Source organism: Neoarius graeffei, chromosome 13 (assembly GCF_027579695.1).
Source record: "Neoarius graeffei isolate fNeoGra1 chromosome 13, fNeoGra1.pri, whole genome shotgun sequence".
NCBI lineage: Eukaryota > Metazoa > Chordata > Actinopteri > Siluriformes > Ariidae > Neoarius > Neoarius graeffei.
This window is the reverse complement of record NC_083581.1, coordinates 69,610,006-69,629,995: the sequence shown is the minus strand read 5'-3', so window position 1 is coordinate 69,629,995 and position 19,990 is coordinate 69,610,006. Positions and strand designations below refer to the sequence as shown.

General features: G+C 41.1%; 1 protein-coding gene across 6 annotated transcripts; it reads left to right on the top strand.

Annotated features, from left to right (window-relative positions):
• Window positions 1-464: 464 nt before the first annotated feature.
• On the top strand, window positions 465-19,262 carry dtx3 (deltex E3 ubiquitin ligase 3). 6 transcript variants are annotated; one of them, XM_060938416.1, is made up of 5 exons: window positions 465-886; window positions 1,048-1,094; window positions 14,099-14,898; window positions 15,022-15,239; window positions 18,074-19,262. In XM_060938416.1, the coding sequence occupies exons 1-5, from the start codon at window positions 801-803 to the stop codon at window positions 18,147-18,149; spliced, it is 1,227 nt and encodes a 408-aa protein (XP_060794399.1). In that variant the 5' UTR covers window positions 465-800; the 3' UTR covers window positions 18,150-19,262. The 6 variants fall into 6 exon arrangements, with proteins under 6 accessions (XP_060794399.1, XP_060794400.1, XP_060794402.1 ...); XM_060938418.1 differs by lacking the exon at window positions 465-886 and adding an exon at window positions 13,220-13,364 and having other exon boundaries at window positions 1,062-1,094; XM_060938417.1 differs by lacking the exon at window positions 1,048-1,094 and having other exon boundaries at window positions 465-774.
• Window positions 19,263-19,990: the final 728 nt, after the last annotated feature.

Below are 19,990 nucleotides of genomic sequence, written 5' to 3'. Positions count from 1 at the left end.
GGCCTCGAACCCGGACCTTCTTGCTGTGAGGCTACAGCGAATAAGCACTACACCACCATGCTGCCCATATTATATTTATAAAATATTATTTAAAAAACAATTAAAATATATTTTTTTCAATAATATTGGCTGGCTTTTTTTTTATTTAAAAAAATAAATCTGAACGAATGATTTTTCTGAAGTGATGTACTTTAGAAGTGCTTGTTCAGCCACAAAATGTAGGTCATATTCAAAACAAAAATCCCTATGAATGAGATATATTCCAGACTGAAGCTGAAATCTTCATTTTTGACTCAGTAAATACAGTTAGACCGCTCGAACATGTCGCCACTAAGCTAAAATCTAGCTAATCTGACAGATTTATTGAAAAGCTGCTATTCAAAATGGCGCCGTGCAGCGGCCAGACTCTGGACTTTAATCCGCTGTGAGCCGAGTGACGAACTTCCTGTTTCCTTCATCACTGGTTGTGAAACTCGCTCAAGGAAATGACACCTACTACACGGTCCGGATTACTAATCGTGCAGGGGTAAAAGAAGGATAATAATAATAATAGGACAGGGTTATCCGCCTGACAGTGTGTGTGTGTGAGAGATAAACTCGGACATGGTTTCATGCGTCCGAAAGGAAAGAACCGGACAGGAACCTCAACACCAAAACACCGCGCTCGTGCGTGAACATGGACTGAAGATGTTGTGCACAGCTTGGCGTTTGCTTTAACTAAAATGCATCGGATACACGGCCATGATCCGGTGTGATTCCTGCGGTGTTATAAAGGTAGACCTAATGCAACGCTTGTCTTTATGCTTCCATCAGACTTGAACCGCTTTCCGGCTGCTGTAGATTACCGACCAAATACCGAGCTCGAGCTCTTCCGGCAGCACAGGAGGTGAGGTTAAAGACAGACAATGCATGTCTTTTTTTTTTTTGCTTTAAAAAAATAGTAATAATAATAATATTAATAATAACGGAAAGTTGTAACACGTCTTGTTTCTTTTATCTTTTGATCTGATGTGTCAATTAAATTTATTTATTTTTTTTCCGCAACAGGGTGATATCCAAACCTGGTGTTAAGGGCGAATTTATGGGATCACAAGGTAATAATAATAATAATAATAATAATAATAAATGCGGATGTTTGCAGTTGGTGGAGGAGGGGGCGGAGCGAGGAGCGCGAGCTCTTTGTTTATCCGGTGTGTTTTTGTGCTGTTCGGAAACAGCTGATTCGGTTCTGCGCCGTGCGCGCGCGCCTGTTGATATTTGACGTCTGCTGGTGCCATGACCCCTCCCCCCCCCAAACACACACCTTTTTAAGAAGTCTAGAATATTCGGTGAAGAGCTCAGGTGCGCTGATAGTCCATGACATCACACAAAAGGTAACGTCGCGCGCGCTACTCTTATGATTTGTGTTGTTGTTGTTGTTTACTCCAGCGCAGTTCAGAGTATGTACGTACACTACCGTTCAAAAGTTTGGGGTCACCCAGACAATTTTGTGTTTTCCATGAAAAGTCACACTTTTTTTTTATTTCCCACCATAAGTTGTAAAATGAATAGAAAAAATATAGTCAAGACATTTTTCTGGCCATTTTGAGCATTTAATCGACCCCACAAATGTGAAGCTCCAGAAACTCAATCTGCTCAAAGGAAGGTCAGTTTTATAGCTTCTCTAAAGAGCTCAACTGTTTTCAGCTGTGCTAACATGATTGTACAAGGGTTTTCTAATCATCCATTAGCCTTCTGAGGCAATGAGCAAACACATTGTACCATTAGAACACTGGAGTGAGAGTTGCTGGAAATGGAGCACTTGCATGTGACGTCACAGCTGATCCAGATTGTGACAGACGCCATCTTGTCGGTCAAACGCCATATTTCCGGCTTTTACTTCTACCTTTTCTTCTGGAAAACCCTACTATATACAATTCTACTACAACGGCTGCGGCTACAAGCTCTCCCTACCTGTGCACGTTTATGTTTTTTGTGTGTATTTTTGCGTGTTGTTCGTCTGTACCGGACTTCAATATCCACTACAACTGTATGGACTTACTGGACATTGGTTTCCAGCAGAAAATGATGGTTTGTAGCGATTTCCATCGCATGCACAACATTCCGGACGAGATAGCGAGACCAGCGGGGTCTCCGTGGATTGTTATCGGAAGCAAAGCGAAGGAGGCGGCGCCGGGAGCGGAAGCAAAAGCGAGGCTGCAGAGCCGGCCTGTTGACTAAGCTCAGAAAACAGCCACTCAAACCTCCACTGCTAAGCCTCTACCTCTCCAACGCCAGATCCATGGTAAACAACACGGACGATTTGGAATTACAGCTGGAATTACCTTATTCTATTCTATAATCGGCTGGTCAGTGCTATACTCAATACTTAAGTGACTTACCCGTCCAATGAGGATTCTTGTTTACAAGATGCCACATCTGAGTCGCTGACAAATCCTGAATTTCTGTAAAGATAACTGTCCAGAGATTTATAAGCACGCAGTGCTTCACCACTGAACAGCGAGGGAAAGTTGATGAGGTAATTATACACGTCCGGGTATTCCGCTGGCAGTTCAAAATCCGGTCGTGAAAACTCCGTCCGGTAAGCCATAAGGGTCACTAATCTGTAGATCGTTTATTTTAGACATATATCTAGTTATCTGTTCATTAGAAAAATGAGCCGTGTAGTCCGTCGGTTGAAATTAATCCATTCTGTACACGAGTGCAGCAGTATTCAGCGGTGTTTTTTACCGACGAGATGGCGGCTGTGTACTTTCCGGTCACGTGACTGCAAGATCTCTATACACCTATGTAGATATTGCACCAAAAACCAGACATTTGCAGCTAGAATAGTCATTTACCAGATTAGCAATGTATAGAGTGTATTTCTGATTAGTTTAAAGTGATCTTCATTGAAAAGAACAGTGCTTTTCTTTCAAAAATAAGGACATTTCAAAGTGACCCCAAACTTCTGAACGGTAGTGTATGTGTTTTTAAGTCTTGCTATGACCTGGATTGTGTAAAAGTAACCTACCGAGTTGTACAGTTGTGTAAATGTTCACTTTTTAGTTCACACTCAGGCCTGATTTTGCTGATGCAGTTTGTTTTGATTAGATTAGATAAAACTTTTATTGATCCCTTTGGGAGGGTTCCCTCAGGGAAATTAAGATTCCAGCAGCATCATTACAAATAAACAGAGAAAAGAAATGGAGGAAAATTTCTAGATAAATTAAGTTATTTACATATGGGACATTCCACCGAATGGGTGGCATTTGCTTGTTGTACCACTCCCAAATTAAACTTAATTTGTTACATCTTTTCAACACACACATTTAACTATTCAAAATGTGTATTAGTCAACCTCAGGCTACGTTACAAGGTTTGGAAGTCAAAGATGGCTGCATTTTTTTCAGTCCTGTGACCAAAACTCTGAAAGTAACAGGACTGAGTTTTTAGCCTAGGAATTGCATGACCACACTTGGCACATTCTAGTGATTTACCAAAAATCTGTATTTTTAAAATAAACATATCATCTAAGAAATAATTTAAGTAACAGGACAGTATGTTGACATTGACCTTATCAGTCAAAGTTTTAAAAAATTATCAAATATACAGAAAAGTAAATGAGAGAATTAACTTTTAGTATTCCCATGGCCTTCAGAAGACACAACTGATGTAACTTCCTGTTGAGCATGTGATTTATGGAACGTTCCAAATTTGTCAGATGGGGTAATATGTTTGGGTAACAGGACTGAGTGAAAACCCAGGGACACGACTAAAATGTGTATTTTAACTAAGATATTGTGGATTTCTTATGAAAAAAATATATTTAAACCATGGATAGGATATGGAGTCACACAACCGTGCAAAAGAAATACTGTTTCTGAAGGATTTTAATCATAATATTTCATAGTTAAGTATAAAGTTAGAGTGCAGGGACAGGTAACGCATGCTATTTTTCAGTGTTTTAGGTAGTTTTTATTAATCCTTACAATTATACATCTTAAATTTGAAATCAGATCAATGTGCAGGACATTCTGCGTAATAAGGAAATGTATTTTAGAGTACATTTTTATGTGCATTTATACATATAATTTTCTAGGGACGGAAATGGCACTGATTCGGTGGAATGGCTCATATACAAATATAAAAAGAATAGGAGGGGAAAAAAGAGGAGGGGGGAAGGAGGGGGGCGGCGGCAGCAGGAGAGATATTGCACATTACATTGCACATTGTCCGGTATTGCTTATTGTTAGGCTAGGCTACTGCTCCTTCCCGTCCTCTGTCCTCCTGTTACCCCTCCTCCCCCCCAGAGAGGAGTTGTACAGTCTGATGGCGTGAGGGACAAAGGAGTTTTTAAGTCTGTTCGTCCTGCACTTGGGAAGGAGCATTCTGTCACTGAACAGGCTCCTCTGGTTGCTGATGATGGTGTGCACAGGGTGACTGGCATCATCCATGATGTTCAATAGTTTGTCCATAGACCTCTTCTCTGCCACCGTCACCAGAGAGTCCAGCTTCATGCCAACCACAGAGCCGGCTCGCCTGATCAGTTTGTCCAGCCGGGATGTGTCCTCCTTGGATGTGCTGCCCCCGCCCCCAGCACACCATGGTGTAAAACAGGACACTGGCGACCACAGACTGATAAAACATCCACAGGAGTTTCCTGCAGATGTTAAAGGCCCACAGCCTTTTAAGGAAGTATAGCCTGCTCTGTCCCTTCCTGTATAAGTGTTTGGTGTTGCAAGTTTTGAGAAGTGTCTCGAGCTCTGATGAAAATTGCACCGTTTACAAAATTTACACGAGTCACTTTTTTTTTGGTATAAAAAAAGAGAGTACATTAGATACATCAACTCACAAATTGCAAACTATACAATAGTCTTCTTCTTTTGTCTGCTCCCGATTGGGGTCGCCACAGTGGCTCTTCCGTCTCCATTGCTCCCTGTCTTCCGCATCCTTCTCTACCACACCTGCCACTTTCATGTATCTCCTCTTTGGCCTTCCTCGTTTTCGTTTGCCTGGCAGCTCCATCCTCAACTTGCTGTGCATCTCTTCTCAGGATGTGCCAATACCATCTCGGTCTCGTCTCTCTTAGATTAATTCCCAAGCTCTCTACATGTGCTGTCCCTCTGGTGTGCTCGTTCCTTATCCTGTCCAACCTCCCATTGCAAACCTTAACATCCTCAACTGCGCCACCTCCAACTTTGCCTCTTGTCTCTTCGTTAAGGGTACGGTCTCCAGTCCATTACATCACAGCTGGTCTCACTACCAGCCACTGGGAGTGCATAAGCGTACTCTTGGTGCCGGTCCCAAGCCTGGATAAATTGGAGAGGGTTGCGTCAGGAAGGGCATCTGGCGTAAAACTGTGCCAAATCTAACATGCGGAATGCAAACTATACAATAGTGAATGAGTGAAAATTGTACCGCAGTATGTTATTCCAAGGATTACTCAAAAAAAAGTCCAATAGGAGACTTGGAGTGGATATAAAAAGTATACACACCCGGTTAAAATGACAAGTTTTTCGGATGTAAAAAAGATACCACAATAAATAATTTCAGAACTTTTCCAACCTTTAATGTAACCTATGACTGAGTGAGTATCTGAGACTGAGTGTCTGAACTTTATTTGGGGTTAATCAGAGAGTCATTTTAAATGATAGCAGGTGTGAACCCAAAAAGAAGCCCCATGTTAACCTAACCGCATGTCTTAATAAAGTTTACTACTACTAACCTGTACAATTCAACTGAAAAACAAATCTGTGGGAAAAACATAAATGTACAATAAACTGGTTGTATAAGTGTGCACAGCCTTAAACTAATACTTTATTGAAGCACCTTTTGATTTTATTACAGCATTCAGTCTTTTTGGGCAAAATTGGGCGGCACGGTCGTGTAATGATTAGCACTGTCGCCTCATAGCAAGAAGGTTCTGGGTTTGAGCCTAGCGGCTGACGAGGGCCTTTCTGTGTGGAGTTTGCATGTTCTCTCCGTGTCTGCATGGGTTTCCTTCGGGTGCTCCGGTTTCCCTCCACAGTTCAAAGACATGCGGTTAGGTTAACATGGGGCGGCCTTGGGTTGAAGTGCACTTGAGCAAGGTACCTAACTTCTAACTTCTCCCCAGGCACTGTCGTGTGGCTGCGTGTGTGTTCACTGCTTCAGATGGATTAAATGTAGAGGATGAATTTCACTGTGCTTGAGTGTGCATGTGACAAAGGCTTCTTTTTGGGTTCACATCTGCTATCAATTAAAATGACTCTGATTAACCCCAAATAAAGTTCAGACATTTACTCAGTTGCATCCTCCAGCAAAAGTGACAGTTCACAGAGAGCGTACAAAGCATCAAAGGGATCTCATTGTTGAAAGGTATCAGTCAGGAGAAGGGGACAAAAATTTTTCCACGGCATTAGATATACCATGGAGCACAGTGAAGACAGTCATCAAGAAGTGGAGAAAATATGAGACAACAGTGACTTTACTGAGAACTGGATGTCCTTCCAAGATTGATGAAAAGACGAAAACTGGTCAGGGAGGCTGCCAAGAGGCCTACAGCAACACTGAAGGAGCTGCAGGAATTTCTGACAAGTATTGGTTGTGTACTACATGTGACAACAATCGCCTGGATTCTCCATATGTCTGGACTATGAGGTAGGGTCAAAGAAAACCATCCAGGCCCGGCTAAATTTTGCAAAAAAAAAAAAATCAACTCTCCCGAAAGCATGTGGGAAAATGTGTTATGGTCTGATGAAACCAAGGTTGAACTTTTTGGCCACAGTTCCAAAAGGTATGTTTGGGGCAAAAACACCACTGCGCATCACCAAAAGAACACCATACCCACGGTGAAGCATGGTGGTGGCAGCATCATGTTTTGGGGTTGTTTTTCTTCAGCTGGAACAGGGGCTTTAGTCAAGGTGGAGGGAATTATGAACAGTTCTAAATACCAGTCAATTTTGGCCCCAAACCTTCAGGTGTCTGCTAGAAAGATGAAGAGGAATTTCATCTTTCAGCATGACAATGACCCCAAAAAAGTTTTGGAACGGCCCAGCCAGAGCCCAGACCTAAACCCAATTGAAAATCTGTGGGGTGACCTGAAGAGGGCTGTGCACAAGAGACGCCCTCGCAATCTGACAGATTTGGAGCGCTTTTGCAAGGAAGAGTGGGCAAATATTGCCAAGTCTAGATGTGTCAGGCTGATAGACTCCGACCCAAAAAGACTGAATGCTGTAATTAAATCAAAAGGTGCTTCAACAAAGTATTAGTGTAATGGTGTGCACACTTATGCAACCAGCTTATTGTACGCTTTTTTTTTTTTTTTTATTTATGTTTTCCCTCCTAACAGATTTGCTTGTTTTTCAATTGAATTGTACAGGTTCTAGGTCACATTAAAGGTGGGAAGACTTTTGAAGTTATTTATCATGGTCGCTTTTTTTTTTTTACATCAGAAAAACCTGTCATTTTAATGGGGTGTGTACACTTTTTATATCCACTGTATTTCAGTTGAGGTCCTCATGTGTAGTGGAAATAAAATGACCTGGGTGTACAAAGAATTATAAAATACAACAATAAAAAAAATATAATTACGACTTAAAGAAACTAAACATTAAAAAAAGTAATATTAAGAAAAATGAACAAAAATGTCCTCTAATACAGCTAGAAAGTTATCAACTAAAACTCTTTTGCACATATATAAATACATTTACCAAAAATGGTACAAACACGCGGTAAAACAAGAGAAGAACTGCTCGATCTTGTGGCATGACCTGTGGTATGGACCTGACCTGCATGAAGTTGTTCCATAAATATGAAAGAGCCTCAGCAGAAACAATATTTTTGACATGAAGTAATTTCTTGTAGGAAACTATATTCCGCAGGAAGCCACTGAAGAGTTTTAAAATGACTGAGTTATATGTGACCTTGAATCCAGGTTTAGTAGAAGTCTGATTCATTTATTTTGACATATTTGCAGTTTTTCCCTTTAGCAAATTTGACAAACCTGAGTACCATGCACACGAGCCATAATCAAGATGACACTGAGCCAGAGAATAAAACACATAACACACAACACGGCTCTTTTATTCACAGATATGAGATTTTCCGTGAAATATCAATAGTAAGTTAATAATCCAGCGGCGGCACGGTGGTGTAGTGGTTAGTGCTGTCGCCTCACAGCAAGAAGGTCCGGGTTTGAGCCCCGTGGCCAGCGAGGGCCTTTCTGTGCAGAGTTTGCATGTTCTCCCTGTGTCTGCGTGGGTTTCCTCCGGGTGCTCCGGTTTCCCCCACAGTCCAAAGACATGCAGGTTAGGTTAACTGGTGACTCTAAATTGACCTGTGAGTGTGAATGGTTGTCTGTGTCTATGTGTCGGCCCTGTGATGACCTGGCGACTTGTCCAGGGTGTACCCCGCCTTTCGCCCGTAGTCAGCTGGGATGGGCTCCAGCTTGCCTGCGACCCTGTAGAACAGGATAAAGCGGCTAGAGATAATGAGAATGAGTTAATAATCCTATAAATGCAGGTAAGAGATTTTAATTATGAACTTCGGCAGTGCAAACATTTTTAAGAATTTTTTTTAAAGACTTTTTTTAAAATTTGCTTTAAGAAGTTGAAGACTTGGTTTAATTCGTTCAACATGTCTTCCATGTCTAAAAGTACAATGAGATCTGAAAAAGTCGCAAACAAGTCCTTTGTCTTCATATGCAATTGCTTGCAAATTTATTATGGCATCTTTTAGTCAGCCTTTCTTCATCATCGTTGTCCAGTGTTGTTGCCAGGTATTGATCCACATGTCATATTAATTGGAGCATTGTTTTACACCAGATGCCCTTCCTGCTGCAACACTCCCATTTCTGGACTTGGGGAAACAGCCATTCACACACATGGACGATTTAGAGTAACTGATTAAACTAACTGCATGTCTTTGGGCTGTGGAGGAAGCCCACGTAGACACGGGGAGAACGTGGAAACTTCACACAGAAAGGTCCCTGTCAGCCATGAGATTTGAACCCAGAACCTTCTTGCTGTGACGCACCAGTGCTAACCGCTACATCACCATGCTGCCCTGTACTAGTCGGCCTTTCTTTCGTTTTGTTTTTCTCTTTGAGGGAATGGATTTGACGGATAATCAGAATCGGGTTTATTGGCCAAGTATGTTGAGACACACACACAAGGAATTTGGTTCTGGCAGTTGGTGTCTATCTAGCAATATGGGTCAGGGGAAAGTGTGAATATTTGTCTGTCAGATATGTATATGTAATATAAAGACACTATAAAAAATAATAAATATGCAATCTATAATATACAATACTTGTACACAATGGGCAGCACTGTGGTGCAGTGGTTAGTACTGTCATCTCATAGCAAGAAGGTTCTGGGTTCGAACCTCATGGCCCCTCACTGGGGGCCTTTCTGTGTGGAGTTTGCATGTTCTCCCTGTGTCTGCATGGGTTTCCTCTGGGTGCTCTGGTTTCACCCACAGTCCAAAGACATGTGATTTAGGTTAACTGGCTACTCTAAATTGTCCATAGGTGTGAGAGTGGTTGAGGGGAGAAAAAAAATCCAGTAGAAGGCAATGGGAAACCACTACTGTAATAGCGCCCAAGCATAACTACATCACTTGTTTAAAACAATGCATTATAAGGGATAGCCGGGGTCAGTAGCTGTGCAATATAATGGATGTTAGATTAATTTTACCTGAGGGTGATGTGAGAGGAGCGATTTTGCCGTGATCTGTCATGGAAGACAATGAAATTGGTGATTTAAAGAGGTGGAGAACATGTCGAGGGTTTACAGGAGGAAAATCGGAATCCAAATCAAGCTTGGTGAGAAGGGAAGACGCAAGTGACAAGAATTCGTACAACCTAGAGATTGACCGAGTCGACCACACTGTACATCATCAAATCTCAGAATGTCTTATCAAAACATTTATAAATGAGTGATTAGTTAAATAAAACTTGATATCAGGAAACATAAAAAAAAAAAAACAACTTTGGAAACCCGCTGATCTGCCGTGTCATGTTCAGTGTAAATGCAGTTACTTCAATAAACACCGTTAGTGAGGTACACTGAACATTATACATACCTGAAAGAGAATCCTTGGTGGTTTGGGAGTTTTATCGGTCCGACGGGCTCGTTTGGCTGCCGAGTGCTTTGGTACGTTTAGAGGCAATGGCCGAAGAACGCTTCTTTGTTTTACAGGTTTTGAAATATCGCTAGTTTCAGATGATGAACAGTGTCGATTGTTATAAATTTCTATAACCGAAGGCCGTTCCGCAGACCATGGAAATATTGCTGGGTCACAGTTTAAGTATGTCTTTTTCCCACTAGAGAAATGGAAGCTACAAACACTTGTCTATTTCAATTCACTTCGAAGGTTTTCGTTGCGGATTAAACTTATCTACTTCTTTCTTCTTGACTGGCAGCTGATAAAAGCACAAATGAAGCGTTCTCTTTGTTCTTGAAGACACAGTAAGGCACACAGCAATTCATTTTAGGCACAGTTAAAACCGGTTAGACAGAACAATGCAGTGTTTTTAACAAAGGCGAAAGTAAACAATATAGCGGAGCTGATCCAAGCTATCGCCCATAATGCATTGCGGTAAACAAACGATGACGTAGTTATGGGTGAGGGTTATTCTTCCCTAGAAACTTTGATGGCTGAAGCTATCAGCACGGACCTGGTATCATGCAGAACACTGAAGATGATGTTATACACAATGTCTAAAATACCTGTCTTATGTCTGTCTATAATAAACACTATCTATAATATGCATAAAAACCCCAATATATAATATCTATAATGTAGAGTGCATATTATAAATGTAAACAGTACACCATATACAGACAACATGCAGGATATTTACAGACAGGACGTCCATGGCATGTCTGATTTCCGCTTTCTTTTCTGTGACTGCGGACTCTTTGTATAATTTCTGGGCACGTGTTGCTTTTTACCGTCTCTTCCATCTTTTTAATGACTGAAGGCTTTGTTTGCTTTATTTATGCAATTTCCTGTGCCTTCGGTTTAGATAGAGATTCATCACTGATGTTCTTCAAGTTTGGCGACAATGGGACGTAAACTTCTTTTTTACAACAGTCTTTGGCTGAAATCCTTAAACTTCACCCCCTTTTGGCCAAAATGGCATTACAGAGTTGTGTTCTCTGTATATTATTGGATGTTCCACATCTCTTATCGAAAGACTCGTCTGCCAGTTGGCGAGTATTGGTTCAACTTTTATCTGGCGTTTCTACCTCCATCATGGAGACGATCTTTGGACGTCCGTGTTGTTGTTCCGTAGACTCATAGCAATGTCTGTAAAATTAACCATCCACGATGCATCATCTGTATGAAATCCGTAACATTCTGAAACGTCTGTGATCGATCCATAAATTACTAGTGTTCATGTTAAAATCCGTAACAACGCCATATTTTGTATCTGGTTGTTTTTTAAATTATATTTCCGTAGTCCGTGACCTATCCGTATTTTGTCAACCACCTAAAATCTGAAATTAGTTAGCTTTGGGGGCGGGGGGAAAGAGAGAGAGCATGGTGAGGGGATGACTAATGCAACTCGTACCAGGAATTAACTTGTTTTATTCGTGGACGTTTCACAACAGTAACACACTAAACGGATAAAATGTATAATTTGTCATGATTTCATTAAAATATATCTATACAGTTGCAACCAAAAGTTTATATACAGTTTAGAAAAAAATATATACATATTGTGTGTGTATGTCTGACAGTAAACAGTTAGGATCCCCCTATTATATTTCTTTATTTTTAAAAGAGAATTTTTAATGACTTTTATCAAAGTCAGGAGTTTACATACACTTGGTTAGTATTTGGTAGAATTGCCTTTGAACTGTTTAACTTGGATCAAGCGTTTTGGGTTTCCTTCCACAAGTTTCTCACTATCTTGCTGGAAATTTGGTCCGTTCCTCTTGACAGAACTGTGGTGGCGTTGTCAAATTTGTGGGCCTTCTTGCTCGCACACGTCTTTTCAGTGCCACCCAGAAACGTTCTATAGGATTGAGGTCGGGGCTTTGTGCTGGGCACTCCAATACCTTCACTTTGTTGTCCTTAAAGTGCATATCCTGGACCAAATTCGGGTTGTTTTTTTTTTAAATATATGAAAGAATGTCCCTTTACACACATCCAGAAGGGTAATTTTGCACAAGGCCATCTGTCTACAGTAGACAAAAATAAAATAACAAAATGTGTCTGGAAGAATCCCAAGGGAGTCTGGAGCCAGATTCGTGACATCACCTGCAGAAGTGCCAGCAGGCTGCAAGAGCTTGCACGGTTTCAGTGTACAGCCTGTGTAGACCAAGTTTAGCAGCTAGCGATTTTGCATTGAAATATGGAATTGTCACCTGAGCGCAATGCTACTTCACCTTTGGATGAAGAATGTAATGTATTGTAGAAGGGTGTAGCAACATCTGTTAACCATTTTAATAATTACGTGATAACGTTGAAGAAATTTGCAGAAAACCACCAGGTCGTTTTCTCACAAACAAACCAGCGCTGATGTAGGATTCAGAGGGAGGCGTCCCACACGTGACATCACGAAAATCAATGTTTGCCGGGAAATCCAAATGCCAAGTTTTTTCAGAGGCGGACCAATTCGCCTCAAATGGCTTGATTTCAACTGAATTTTTCTGGTATTGTGCAAGGTAAAAAAAAAATTGCACAAAATGCAAAATGTGATGGATATTTGACCAAAGTTTAATATAAAATAGGCTAATTACATTGATCTTGCTCCTGAATTTACCCGTGATGTGCACTTGTAAGCCACTTTGCAAATAATTTGCAATGACCCCAATGCATGGGGTCATTGTCCATTTGGAAGACCCATTTACCCAAGCTTTAACTTTTTGACTGATCTCGTGAGATGTTGCTTCAAAATATCCATGTTTTCTTTTGTCTATTTTGTGAAGTGCATCAGTCCTTCCTGCAGCAAAGCAGCTCCACAGCATGACACTGCCACCTCCAGACTTCATGCTTGGGATGGTGTTCTCAGGCTTGCAAGCTTCCCCCTTTCTCCTCCAAACATAACGATGATCACTGTGACCAAACTTCCATTTTTGTTTCATCAGACCACAGGATATGTCTCCAGAAATGAAGATCTTTGTCCCCATGTGCAGCTGCAAACTGTAATCCTGCTCTTTTATGGTGGTTTTTGAGCAGTGGCTTTCTCCTCGTGAGTGGCCTTTCAGCTCTTGTTTATACTTGCGTATTATTGTTTGAATAGATGGACGTGGGACCTTCAGGCATGTGGAAATTGTCCCCAAGGATGAACCGGACTTGTGAAGAGCCACAATTCCTTTCCTGATGTCTTGGTTGGTTTCTTTGGATTTCCCCATGATGTCATGCAAAGAGGCCCTTGTGTTTTGAAGGTGTGCCTAAAAATACATCCACATGTGTGCCTCCAGTTAACTCAAATGATGTCTGTGAGCCTATCAGAAGCCTCTAATGCCAAAACATCATCAGATCCAAGCTGTTTAAAGTCACGATCAACTTGGTGTATGTAAACTTCTGACTTGGATGAAAGTAGTTAAAAATTCTCTCTGATTATTCTGACATGTATTACAAAAAAAAAAAAAAAATTGGGGATCCTAACTGATCTAAAACAAGAAGTTTCCTCAATTTTACTGTCCAACATGGATAGAGAAATTTTTGATGTCTTTTTCTAAACTGTATGTAAACTTCTGGTTGCGACTGTATCTTGTCGAAAAGGCGACCTTGCGTCTACTCGTATTCTCTCGAGTGTAGTTTGAAGTGGATTACGTGCGTATGCATGTATGTTTTGATCCAAGTAGAGCTTGGAGGGTTTAAAAGTAGGCTAATAAGTGTGAATTTAGTTCACATTAGTTTACATTTAAGCTGAATTTTTGCTGATGTAATTCGTGGATGTATTGCTGAGGAATGTCTGGGGGGGACCTTGAAATACTATCGCCTTGATAGAATAATCATGGGCAGGCTTGTTTCTTTAGTAGTAGTACATACAATGTGAAGAGATTTGATGGAACCATGCTGCATCTGTATTGGTAATATAGTAAAAAAAAAAAAAAACAGTGAAATTTTTTTTTTTTTTGGCATCTCCACTTACCTTCTTGGTTTCTGTGCCTAGTTTCATCTGATGAGATGAGTGTGCGCACAGGCCAGGGCAGTGATGAGGTACTGGTGTCTCAGGCTGTGTGGGATTACCTGGCAGCAGCTGGCAGGCCGTGGCTGCTTGACTTTGAGGATAAACAGGGACTGAGCGCTGGAATCGTGCGCCGTGGGGAGCGCGGAGGCTGCTGTGCTGTAAGACTCTCGCCAGTGGAGGGCAGGACCGGGTTAATGGAAGGCCCAGTCTCACCTGCCACACGCAAAGCCTTTATAGACCTATGCCGCTGTGCCCGCAAGGAGATGACCAAACAGGAAGCTGCGCCAAAGAGGAAGCGCTGTCTTTTACCCTGTATTGGGGTGGTAGAAACAGACACCGAGGGCAGTTTGCTTCCTCCTCCTCCTCCACAGCCACGTCGATCCCAGAGGCAGCAGCAGCAAAAATGCAGGAAAAGCACCGAGATGGAGCCCTGCGCCGTTCTGCCCATGTTGCACGAAGCCCCAGTAAACACGGATTGTGATTCAGGAGCAGGCCGGTCAAGCGAAGAAGACAGCGCCATCTGCTCCATCTGCATGGGAGAGATGGTGGAGAAGACCACTTTGGAGAAGTGTGGCCACTCGTTCTGCTGCTCTTGCCTGGAACAGGCATTCCAGGTGAAGAAGGCTTGTCCTGTATGCAGGCTCGTTTATGGCCAGCTCATTGGGAATCAGCCAGCAGATGGTAGCATGATGGTGGAAAGAGACCCCGATTTGGAGTTGCCTGGACATGAAGGCTATGGCTGCATATGCATTATCTATAGCTTCCCTCCAGGGTTCCAGTCAGTAAGTATATTGACTCAACTATGATTTAAAGTCTTATTTTGCCATTTGGCTGCATTAATAGTCATCACCACCACCAGTGCAGTGTTCCTTTTAGTTTGTATGTATTATTCTATTTTTTTCCAGCAAGAGCACCCGAACCCTGGGGTGCGGTATCCAGGCACTGATCGGGTGGCCTACCTCCCGGACAGCCCCGAGGGAAACCGTGTGTTGCGACTACTTCGGCGGGCTTTTGAACAGCGGCTCATCTTCACTATAGGAACGTCCATGACCACAGGCATGCATAATGTCATCACATGGAACGATATCCACCACAAGACCTCTATATGGGGTGGACCACGATGGTATGCCATCTTGTATGAATGTATTGTTGATAAAACCAGATGTGCTAATCACTGTTTTATAGTCATGTAGGAGAGCCATAGGTTTATTGTTCTCCTTCAAGCACAGCGAGGCTCATCAGGAGTACAAGATTACTTGATTAGACACAGGGGTAGGCTTAATGCACATTAGCAATGACTATTACTGTCTTTACCTTCACTGTTTAATGGATATTGGTACACCGTAATCATGTTAGGACTAAACCAAGATAAAAATGAACATGGATAATTATTGTAATTGTCCGACTGTATTGGTCAAGAAACTTTTCTGAAAGGAGGTGGTCTTCCATGGCCAGGTCATAGAAGTGGATGCTGAACTGTATATGGACTGCTTATCACGATCTGAATGCTGTACATCTACAGTGGTGCTTGAAAGTTTGTGAACCCTTTAGAATTTTCTATATTTCTGTATAAATATGACCTAAAACAACATTAGATTTTCACACAAGTCCTAAAAGTAGATAAAGAGAACCCAATTAAATAAATGAGACAAAAATATTATACTTGGTCATTTATTTATTGAGGAAAATGAGCCAATATTACATATCTGTGAGGGGCAAAAGTATGTGAACCTTTGCTTTCAGTATCCGGTGTGACCCCCTTGTGCAGCAATAACTGCAACTAAACATTTCCGGTAACTGTTGATCAGTCCTGCACACCGGCTTGGAGGAATTTTAGCCCGTTCCTCCGTACAGAACAGCTTCAACTCTGGGGATGTTGGTGGGTTTCCTCACATGAACTGCTCGCTTCAGGTCCTTCCACAACATTTCCATTGGATTAAGGTCAGGACTTTGACTTGGCCATTCCAAAACATTAACTTTATTCTTCTTTAACCATTCTTTGGTAGAACGACTTGTGTGCTTAGGGTCGTTGTCTTGCTGCATGACCCACCTTCTCTTGAGATTCAGTTCATGGACAGATGTCCTGACGTTTTCCTTTAGAATTCGCTGGTATAATTCAGAATTCATTGTTCCATCAATGATGGCAAGCCGTCCTGGCTCAGCTGCAGCAAAACGGGCCCAAACCATGATACTACCACCACCATGTTTCACAGATGGGATAAGGTTCTTCTGCTGGAATGCAGTGTTTTCCTTTTTCCAAACATAACACTTCTCATTTAAACCAAAAAGTTCTGTTTTGGTCTCATCCATCCACAAAACATTTTTCCAATAGCCTTCTGGCTTGTCTACGTGATCTTTAGCAGACTGCAGACGAGCAGCAATGTTCTTTTTGGGGAGCAGTGGCTTTCTCCTTGCAACCCTGCCATGCACACCATTGTTGTTCAGTGTTCTCCTGATGGTGGACTCATGAACATTAACATTAGCCAATGTAAGAGAGGCCTTCAGTTGCTTAGAAGTTACCCTGGGGTCCTTTATGACCTCACCGACTATTACACGCCTTGTTCTTGGAGTGATCTTTGTTGGTCTACCACTCCTGGGGAGGGTAACAATGGTCTTGAATTTCCTCCATTTGTATACAATCTGTCTGACTGTGGATTGGTGGAGTCCAAACACTTTAGAGATGCTTTTATAACCTTTTTCAGCCTGATGAGCATCAACAACACTTTTTTCTGAGGTCCTCAGAAATCTCCTTTGTTCGTGCCATAATACACTTCCACAAACATGTGTTGTGAAGATCAGACTTTGATAGATCCCTGTTCTTTAAATAAAACAGGGTGCCCACTCACTCCTCATTGTCATCCCATTGATTGAAAACACCTGACTCTAATTTCACCTTCAAATTAACTGCTAATCCTAGAGGTTCACATACTTTTGCCACGCACAGATATGTAACACTGGATGATTTTCCTCAATAAATAAATGACCAAGTATTATATTTTGTCTCGTTTGTTTAACTGGGTTCTCTTTATCTACTTTTAGGACTTGTGTGAAAATCTGATGATGTTTTAGGTCATATTTATGCAGAAATATAGAAAATTCTAAAGGGTTCACAAACTTTCAAGCACCACTGTATAGTGTAGTTACTAATCTTGTGGAAGCAGTGGCAGAGAAGTCAACGAGATTCAGTTCCATGATTACAGCCTAAGAAAATTTAAGGATATTTGAGAGATTTGAACCCAGTAAGACCCAACTCATGAACAATGTCCAGTACTGGTCTGAGTGGCCTGACCAATAAAAGTCATTATTCTATCCACGTTCACTGGATATGAGCAATCATGTGCTCTGATTGGCTACTCTACTACTAGGATATCAGCTCATATACTATGAGTAGGAAAAAAACCCAAAATGGCGGCGCGTGTTGCTAAACAAACTGAGGGCGAAATGAAAACTACTCGAAAACAACCCCACCCCCACCCAAAAAAAAAATAAAAGCAACAAAATATGGAATGAAAGTATTTGATGGTCAGAAACTTATCTTTATTATAGCATTTTTCACAAATTGCTACTGTCCTTTTGCTGGTTTGTTAACCGGAAATGATTTTGTCAGAGGTTTTGTATAAAGTTTTTATTTATCGAATTTGCAAAAACTAAAAATGCTCCATTTCTCAAAATCCAGTGAATATGGATAGAATAAAACAATTATTCCACCCAGTTTTGTCATACATGGCTTATAGCCAACTCAGTGCTACGTGCCTTGTCGGCTATCAGCTCATGTACAACTTGATTTCGTGGAATAACTGTTAAATATCTTGATACAGTTGTGTACGCATGTCTTTGAAGGAAGGGGTTTTATAAACAAGGCTGGAGGGCAAAGTTGGCAAAAATAGCAAACATAACTTACGGCAGCTTTAAAGCAAGATCTTTTATATAAATAAAAATCTGTTCTTTCTTTGACAGCTTTGGTTACCCAGATCCTACATACCTCGTGCGGGTGACGGAGGAGTTGCGGGAAAAAGGAATAACGGCTGACTGATCCCTTTGGTACTCAGCACTTTGGGACAGCTAGCGACCTGGCAAGTGGACCAGATTGACCACAGACTTATCCAGTGATTCACTGTGTTAATGTAAATCACAGCCATTCTACAGAACCAGTTTGGCTAGGTGGCTTTTACAAACACCAAGATTGTGTTGATTTTTAAATTTTTTTTTCTTTTCTCTTTTTGTTTGAACAAAAAGTAATTGCTTTCTTGCAATAAGTGACGTGTTATAATTGAGCGCAGTGCATTCCGCACTTTAATTTGTTTCAGAGACGGCACTTTGAAAAGTTAAGGGCGAAATCAAAAGCTCTGTGGTTTGCTGAACTTTTGAGATGGCGACTAACTTCTTTCTGCTGTTGTAGTAGGGAAGGAAACTGTTTTTATGTTCTGGGCAAATGGCTTTCCTCTCTGTTTTCTCTCCGTTTCTTCCATCCAGAAGGTTTTCTGTGACCTTGTTCATGTTTTGTGTGGAATAAGAAAGCAAGCCGTAATAGTACAGATAACTGGGCCAATTTTTGTTAGTTTACTGTAAGCAGCACTACAAGGCACTTTGCAGTTGTATGTATGTTAATTGTTCCAGTTTGGAGCTGATTTCTGGTCTGTTTCCAGATGCACAGCATTTTGCGGTTGTAGAGACCAGTACAGCGGGTACGAGCTGAGGTCAATCCCTATATGCTTTATTTTTATTTTTTTGCTTCCTCTTTATCTTCCCCAGAAAGATCTTTGTGTTTCAAAATACAGAAAAAAAACCCTTTCTCGTGTGTGTGTGTATTATTATTATTATTATTATTATTATTAATAATAATAATAATAATAATAATTAATCAATCTGTAATTTGTGTACTGGTTAATGGTTGGAAAACCCCAGTTAAGAATTGCTGCTGAGATTAGATCAGCTTTTTGGGCGGGGGACGATTCTTTGAAGGTTCATTCGCATGTCTGTTGTTGGTTTGAATGTGCAAACTTCTGTATGATGTAATGAAAAAAAAGATCTGTAGACTATCCCAAATTTAAATGAAAAGTATATCCATGGAGGAATCACATTATAAAATGGCAAGTGCTTGTGGTGTGTGTGTGTTTTTTTTTTTTTTAAACAACCCCCCCCCCCCCCCCCCCCCCCCCCCCCAAATGTCAGTAGGCTTTCTTCATTTATACTGACACACTCCTGGTGTGATTCTATGGCCAGGTGATTAGTTCAAATTTATCTCAGCAGTAAAATGGAAAAGAAATATGCAGTAGTATTTATTTCCTCAGTCTGTTATTGTACTGTTAACTAAAGACCGCAGCATGTTCTGACAAGTGATTAAAGACTCCTCTGTAGTAGGTGGTCACTGGTTATAGCCAGAAACCCGAAGCACGCTCTGCCAGTAAGCTGAGTACCTGTACGATTCGGTTCATTATTACAGACTTGAATTCTTTTCTGCTATATAAAAATGTTAGGATTGTGTCTATTTGACTCTTAAATAGTTTAACGATATTATCGTGGAATGGAAAGAAGAACACTGAATATGTCTAAAGGTGTCAAATGTTTTCTTTTTGTTTCATTTCCCTCCTCCGTTGTGTTAAGGGACCAACACATGATTCTTTTGGATGATCTAGTGACACCAATCATGCAAAATTCTATGCAGTTCATGTTAGATGAGGAAGAAATAAACCTCTTAAAAGATAATCGATTGTTATTCAAAGTTCATGATTTGCCTTTGACTGTGTTGATTTGTACATGACAGACCTGTCTGCTACAATATGTGCTTTATGTTTTCATACTTGAATAAAGAGTTCTGTTCAGTTGCTCTGCAGCCTGAGAGTTTTATTACTTGCTGGAGTCTTTGCACAAATG

Coding starts and splice junctions, on each gene's coding strand:
- dtx3 (XM_060938416.1), top strand. CDS start 801: ATGCTTCCATCAGACTTGAACCGCTTTCCGGCTGCTGTAGATTACCGA. Junction 887..1,047: donor CTCTTCCGGCAGCACAGGAG/GTGAGGTTAAAG, acceptor TTTCCGCAACAG/GGTGATATCCAAACCTGGTG. Junction 1,095..14,098: donor CGAATTTATGGGATCACAAG/GTAATAATAATA, acceptor TTCTGTGCCTAG/TTTCATCTGATGAGATGAGT.